Source organism: Passer montanus, unplaced genomic scaffold (assembly GCF_014805655.1).
Source record: "Passer montanus isolate IOZ18808 unplaced genomic scaffold, ASM1480565v1 scaffold675, whole genome shotgun sequence".
In the NCBI taxonomy this organism is placed as follows: Eukaryota; Metazoa; Chordata; class Aves; order Passeriformes; family Passeridae; genus Passer; species Passer montanus.
In genome coordinates this window covers 14,518-21,781 of record NW_024371871.1, presented here as the reverse complement: position 1 = coordinate 21,781, position 7,264 = coordinate 14,518, and the positions used below count along the sequence as shown (strand labels likewise).

The following is a 7,264-nucleotide window of genomic DNA, read 5'->3' as shown; positions in this document are numbered from 1 at the left end:
TGCTTCTCAGGATCACACAGGATGATAAATGTGGCTGGAGCCAGTGAAGAAACAGATTAGGAGGTCTGCAGTGGTTTTGGAGCAAGTTCTGTAAAAAGAAGCAACAGTGCATGGCCAAAGGAAAAGTTCAAGGCAGGGTCACCTTTAACATCTCAGCACTCGGGGCATACGACCACCAGAGACCCCTCTGAATGATCCTCCAGGGCCAGGAAAGGACTCCCACGTAGGAGGAGGATGCATGCAAATTAGTTCTAGGAAAGTGATGTTTGTGTATTAGATAAGAAACACACTTTTGTGAGTGTGTGTGGTTTTGATGGATAAAGCCCCTGTTGTAATGTCTCACCACACACAGAACAAGGGGAGATCTTCTGTGTGTGCTGTGGAGGTAAAGAATTCCTGCTTCCTAATTCTTCCCAATGTGATTGAAAGTTTATTTCAGCCCCTTGTTAATTACTTCCTAAGCCCATCACTACCCCACATGCCATGCCATCCCATCCCAAGCCATGCCATGGCTGCTCCCCGGGCTGAAGCTCTGCCCTTCTGGCTCTGCTGCTCTCCAGTAGGGACATTTGAGATCGGCAGCATCCAGATCCTTCCTGGCGCCTCCCGCCCCCTCCAATACACCCTTCCCCTCCCCGGCAGCCCCACTCCAGCCGGGAGCAGGGACATCTCTGCTGTGACACCTCGGAGCACTCGGGGGGCAATGCTGAGCCCCTGGGCCATCGTGTCCGTGCCGGCTGTGCCGCTGCCAGCCCAGCTCTGGGCACTCGGGATCACTGTTCCTCCAGGGAGCACAAGCCATGGGTTCTTGGGTTAGTTTTTTTTTTCCTATGAATCAAGTGGTCTTTTTCTTTCTTGTGACAGACGACGCCTCGCTTCTTAAAATTTTTAGAAGTTTATTAAACTATAACAAGGGACAAGGTAAAAGGAACAGTGCTCGGTGCCCACTCGCAGCCAGAGGCACGGCCAGAGGCACACTGCCCAAAATCGTAAAAGGCTTTCTACCCGCTTGCTAAGCCACTCCCCTGGTAATCCATCCCCCACATGTTCCGCTTTTCCAACACAGCTCCTCCTCCGTCCCGCCCTCCCGGAGCTTGTGCAGCGCTTCGGGCTTGGACTCCCCGCAGTGGTCAGAGATCAGCATAACAGCTTTCAACATGAACATAGTACTCACGTTAGAAAAACTCCAAAGCTTAAAAAAAACTTCAAAAAAAAATGACAGATGCTCCCTGTGATCCCAACTCCTCTCCTGCCATCGAGAGGCACCAGACATGCAGGGATTTGGGAAATCACTGCCACCCCATGCTGGGTGTGTCCCCAGGGATTAAGGTGTCCCATGCTTTGCAGGCAAGAGCTCCCTGAAAGCACCATGAAACTCATCTGCTGAGCCAAAGGAGATGGAGTTCATTCCCTGGGGCCGAGGCCATGAGGGTCATTCCATGGGGAATAGAGCTGGGGAACAGCACTGAGCCCAGCTGCACTGCTTGGAGCCATGTGGATCCAGGAGGGAGGAGGAAAGCCATGCTCCAATGTGCTCCCTGCAGAGCATCCCACAACAATCACCCAAGGCAATGCCCATGCTCCCTTCTCCTGCAGGAATACAACACCACAGGGAGGGTGATCCTGTGGAGATTTATTCATCAGGTGATTCAAAGAAACCCTCAGCCTCTGTGCTGAGGTCCTTCAGCAGAGCAGAGGAAGGGATAAACCGGCTCAGACCCCCGTGTCCCTGGGGGCACAATTTCTGCATTTTTTTTTTCTTTTTTTTGGTCCTCAAAGACTCTCAGGAGTGAGAGGAGGATGGACCCCATCTGCTGGAGCAGGGCCTCCAGCACTTCCCTGCCAAGAAGCAGAGGAAGGGTTTGATGCTGATGTTGATACAGGTGAGCAGGAAACAACCTGTGAGGAGACAATGATGTAACCAAACTGCTGCAAAAAATTCCAGAGGATGAGTAGGAGAGTGAAGAGCACAATGAGGACAATGACGATGTCACACCTCTTGGGTTGCTGCTGCTGGGAGCCCTACTTGGCCTTGATGAGGAGGATTGTGTGGGAAATGACCACGGGTGCAACAAAGAGGGGGAGGGTGATGAGAGAGATGAGAGCTGCCCAGCTGTGCTCCTGCTCATGTGATGGGCACAGGAATGTCACCGTGGGAATGACAGTGAAGAGAGCAAAGAAGGCCCAGTGTTGGACACTGTCCACCACCCACACCAGTCACAGAGGAAGGTCAAAGTGGCAGCAGAGCTTGCAGAAGTGGATATTCAGCCCATTCCTGCTGCGCATCAGCACCCAGTAGCAGGAGACCATGGACAGCTGTAAATTGAAGTTCATGTACATCAGGGGCAGGATAGGAGAGCAGGACATGTCCTCCACCAAAATGAGGAGGTCGGAGGGGACCACAAAGAGGAGGCAGAGGAAGTTGGCAACACCCAGGTCAAAGATGCCAGCGTTACAGATTTTCAGGCTGAGGAGGATGATGACAGCCCCGTTTCCAGCCAGCCCACAGAGGCAGATGAGCCTGTGTGTGGCCACACTGGTGACATCTGTCTCACACAGATCATCTCCTCCAGTGAGTGAGGTGGAAGATGGGAACACAATGGTCACCTCCATGGATGGACACTGGGCAGGCAGTGGGATGTGGCTCCTGGCTGCAGTCAGAGTGGATGGGCAGTCAGTGCTTGGGGAATCCAGGGATGGACCATGAGGGTCCTCAGCAGCTCGTGGCAGAGGGGAGGATTCATTGGGGAGGAGTGAGATGTGCAGAGGAGGAGGGCAGTGGGAATTGTGGGTTGGGAGAGGGAGGTGGTGGGGTTGGGCTGTTCAGCAGGGGATGTGGGAGGAAACTCAGGGTAGGAGAGGCATAGCAGCTCCTGGCAGAGGGGAGGATTCATTGGGGAGGAGTGAGATGTGCAGGGGAGAAGGGCGGTGGAAATTCTGAGTTGGGAGAGGGAGGTGGTGGGGCTGGGCTGTTCAGCAGGGGATGTGGGAGGAAACTCAGGGTAGAAGAGGCATGACCTGGGGATGGCACTGCAGTCATCATGATAGGATGGCAGGAACAGAGCAGATGCTGCTGGAGGAGAGGAAGGTGGGGTAGGGAGGAAGGAAACCATTCCACTGACCTGTTCCCTGTGGGGCAGCAGCAGGCAAAGGGGTCTGTGCAGATCAGCGGCGCTTCCTGGTACCTCTTGCTCCTTTGGGATCCATATCCTAAAGTGGCTCCTGGCAGGTCAGTGACATGAAGGAGAAAGTGCCCAGATCACCAGGAGCTCCCCATTCCCATCCTGCTGGCTCTCTCCTCTCCGTATCCCGCTGTTGTTTGCCAAAGACATGGTGGGTCCACAGAGAAGTAGGAAATTGCATATTTGGCTCCACTAGAGTTTTTGGGCTTTTTAGCTATCAAGGAAGTGAGTTTAGTCAAATCTCCACTTGAAGAATAGAATGGGTCATCTTTTCCTCGTGATTAGAAACACTCCTTCCCTGGACAATGTCCCGTTCTCTGACTGCCTTCTCTCACCTGACAGGTTTCTGCCATTTCTCATTTCTCTTTCAGGAGGGGTCATGGTCCCTCCAGCAGCAGAGGGATGCTGGTGGTGCAGGTGGCACCGGAATGGTGCCAGTGCTGCCAGAGCAGGTGGAGCATTGGGCTGCTTGTCAGAAACAACTCCCTTGCTGGCAAGAGATCTGGGATCATTGCCAAAAGCTGCCCTGGGCCCAAGGAAAGTGAGCTGAGCCAAGAATTCCCATTTTTTTCATTCAAATGCAGGCTCACACTGCCCAAGGGAAACAGAGCAAACAGTTGCTTTGTGTTGATTTGGCACAGCCCGGTTTTTTGGTAGCAGGGCCACAGAAATGGGTTCCTGTTGGAAGCTGCTGGAAGCTTCCACCATGTCTGCCAGATCCAGTTTCTGATGGCTCTGAAGATGGACATGCTGCTGGCCCAATCGGAGAGGTTGGTAACGCCTCTGCGATACCGTATTTCAGAAGAAAATCAAAGCAGCACCCACGCAGTTTTTACCAGGGATGGCGAGGCATCGCTGCTGGGGCCATCCCGGTGTGGTGAGCGGTGACGCGCCGCGGCCGCTGCCATCCTGGTGTGGCCCAGGAAAAACCTTGTGGAGGGCAAGACCCGAGCAGAGAGAGAGAGATAGAGAGAGGTCCCTTGCTTCCAAAGTGGAGCTGCCTGTCTTTGGAGGACTGCACCCCGTGGAAGAGTGACCCAAGCCATAACAGTTTGGAGGAGACTGTTTACTCCTGGGGGGGACTCACGTTGCAACGGTTTTGTCAGGACTGCTGCTGGTGAGATTAGAGCCACACGGAGGAAGTTCATGGAGAACTGTCTCCCGTGGGAGAGACCCCATGACCTAGCACAAAACAACTCCTCTCCCTCAGCGAACAGAAAAGATCTCAAGTGATGAACTGACCAAAACCCCCACGCCATGTCTCCCTGCACTGTCAGTGGGAAGGAGGGAGGGGCTGGGGGAAAGAAAGGTGTTTTAAGTTTTATTTTACTTCTCATTATCATCCTCTGAATCTCCTAATAATACATTTACTTAATACAATTTATTTTGAACCTGTTTTTTTCTATTCTTGGAGTGTTATTTTCTCCCGGTCCCCATCTCAATTCATGAGCCCGTTGTTAATTTTTGTTTCCCTCTCCTCCCCCAGCTGACAGCAAGAGAAGGTGAGCAAACAGCTTTCCCGGGTGCCTGGTGTTTGGCCAGAGCCAAACCACGACAGGCTTGCAGCCAGGTTATCAGCATCAGAGCCCACATTTCTTACTGCCAGTACTATTGATGATGCAACAAAAAGCAATAGGGGACCAGATTTTGGGGTGCTGTGGTGCCCCTTCCAGCCCTTCACCAGAGCTCATCGTTCTCCCCCTCCTCAGTCCTGGGAATACTTGTGGTTGTTTTTTCCTGATCTCACCCCTTTGAAAGCAGAGACACCTTCCATCTTCCGTCCCTGTGAGAAATTCCATCAGGTCAGATTGCTTCAAACCCCATCCAGCCAGGCCTGGAACACCTCCAGCGATGGGGAGGCCAGAGCATCTGTAGAAACCTGTGCCAGGGCCTGTCCACCCTCACAGGGAAGAATTTCTTGCCAATATTCCACTTCAACCTGTGCTCTGGCAGTGGAAAGCCATTCCCCCTTGTCCTGTCACTCCAGGCCTTTGTCCAAAGCGCCTCTCCAGTTCTTGGAGCCTCTTTAGGCTCTGGAAGGGGCTCTAAGGTCTCCCTGAAGCCTTCCCTTCTCCAGGCTGAACATCCCAATCTCAGAGACCTCAGCAAAGCCACAGGGTGGGGATTGATGCCCCGTGGAGACAACGGTGACAAACACAGATGTCACCCTGCTCCTGGAAGGGGGTGGCTGTGCTGAGGACCATGGACTCCCCCTCCCCTTGCAGCTGCACCATCCGAGCCTGCTGAGGGAGAGGCCAAAGCCAGGGCAGAGGGAGAATTTCTGAAGGCACAAAACCAGCAGCAAGGATATCAGTAAAAACCAGGTTTAATATTAAGCAAGAGCACACCAAAGTGCTGTCCCTGTGTGTGTGTTTGTGTGTGTGTTCAAGGGCCGGAGAAAAAAGGACAGTGAGGGTAAGGATTTAAAGGAAAATGGCCCAAAACCTTTATAGCGCTCAAACTTAGAAGTGCTTCAGTTATACATTAATCTTAGCAATTCAGCAGAGAAATATCACTTAGCACCATTTATCCTTATTTATGCCTGATACTTCCTTTCAGGCCTGACCCACTCAGATGTCTCAGGCACTAACACGCCTGAGAGAGCAGCATTTGTGCCACATTTGCCACAGCAGCTGCACACGTGTGTGCACAGAGGCAGAAAGAGTCAGTGCAAGGTCCCTGTGAGAAATTCCCCTGGCAGGCAGTGAAATGCTCCCTGGGGATCCCTCTGCATCTCCTCACTGGGCCAAGGGCTGGGCCTGGAGCACTGGGGGATCGGCCCAGGAGCCGTCGGCGTTCGGGGATCAGCCGAGGGCAGCAGACGGGAGAGATCCCAGCTCGGAGAGGCCCCACTCCCAGGGAGCTTCTGCTCAGCGCTGCTGGGCCCAGGAGAGCTCCAAGGGTCTCCTTTTGGGCCGCTGCTCACAGGCCCCAAGGGATGGGCGTCACTCACAGCAATGTTTCACCCTGGCCACCCTTCGGGCAGGCAGCTCTCTGGGAAAGTGGGAGAGCAGGGATGCTGTGGCCTTCAGGGAAGGAAAACAATTCCCAAGGCTGTTGATAAAGGCCCAGGAGGTGGTTGGACAGCAGCAGCTCCTGGGAGCAGAGGGTGTTTCTGATCAGCGCCAGAGCAGCTGAGCCCAGGGGCTGCTCCTCAAGGCTGAGGCCTCACAAGCACGGATCAGAGCCCAGAGCGGCCTGGAAAGGGGCTGGGGATGCCCCAGCACAGGGAGGGTGACACTGTGGGCATTTACTGACCAGGAGACTCAAGGAATCTCTCAGCCACTGTCCCAGGGTCCTTCAGCAGTGCAGTGCAAGGGATCAACAGGCTCAGACCCCAGTGTCCAAGGCAGGATCATTGCTGTGGGCAACGTTTTATTCTAGGTCCTCAAAGACCCTCTGGAGGGAGAGCCGGAGGGACTCCACAGAGCAGGACCTCCAGCACCTCCCTGCCAAGAAGTAGATGAAGGGCTTGATGCTGCTATAGATGCAGGTGAGCAGGAAAAAAAAATGGGAGGGCACAACAATGTAACCAAGCTCCTGCAGGAAATTCCAGAGGAGGAAAAGGAGAGTGAAGGGACCAGTGAAGACAATAACAATGTCCCTTCCCTTGGGTTGCTTCTGCTGGGAGCCACACCTGGCCTTAATCAAAGCAATTGTGCTGTAAATTACCAGCACAGTCATGGGTACAACAAAGAGGAGCAGGATGATGGCCCACACAGCAATGAGGGCTGCCCGGCAGTGCTCCTGCTCGTTGGCTGGGCACAGGAGTGTCACTGTGGGAGCCTCACTGAGGAGAGCAGAGAAAGCCCAAAACTGGACACTCATCACCAGAACATACAGTTCCTCAGGAAGGTCACGTTGGCAGAAGAGCTCCAAGAGCATTTGGATACCCACCGCAATGCTGAAAGATGTCACCCAGAACGGCACCCAGTAGCAGGAGAACACTGACAGTCGGAAAAGGAAACGCAGGTACACCAGGGGCAGGATAGGAGAGCAGGACACGTCCTCCACCAGGAAGAGGAGGGCGGATGGGAATGTGAGGAGAAGGATGAGGAAGTCAATGACAGCCACGTTATGGA

At 53.6% G+C, this 7,264-nt stretch overlaps 2 protein-coding genes, 1 long non-coding RNA gene and 1 pseudogene across 4 annotated transcripts in view; 1 reads left to right on the top strand and 3 right to left on the bottom strand.

The window, feature by feature from the left end:
* Window positions 1-20: 20 nt before the first annotated feature.
* LOC120511639 overlaps window positions 21-7,264 on the top strand; it is a 13,095-nt gene continuing 5,851 nt past the window's right edge. Inside the window, exon 1 of the mRNA XM_039728969.1 lies at window positions 21-804. Coding sequence (XP_039584903.1) covers window positions 314-804 — 491 coding nt within the window. The 5' untranslated portion in view covers window positions 21-313. The remainder of the gene's footprint in view (window positions 805-7,264) is intronic.
* On the bottom strand, window positions 818-3,377 carry LOC120511641. The gene is made up of 2 exons (XR_005629779.1): window positions 3,123-3,377; window positions 818-1,149 (listed from the first exon to the last, which is right to left on the bottom strand). It is a non-coding gene; the product is annotated as an uncharacterized LOC120511641 (long non-coding RNA).
* On the bottom strand, window positions 877-2,858 carry LOC120511640 (annotated as a pseudogene).
* LOC120511638 (mas-related G-protein coupled receptor member D-like) overlaps window positions 5,493-7,264 on the bottom strand; it is a 15,185-nt gene continuing 13,413 nt past the window's right edge. For both annotated transcript variants that reach the window (XM_039728967.1, XM_039728968.1), the window contains one exon: window positions 5,493-6,527. In XM_039728967.1, the coding sequence (XP_039584901.1) occupies window positions 6,513-6,527 (15 nt within the window). In that variant the 3' untranslated portion in view covers window positions 5,493-6,512. The remainder of the gene's footprint in view (window positions 6,528-7,264) is intronic.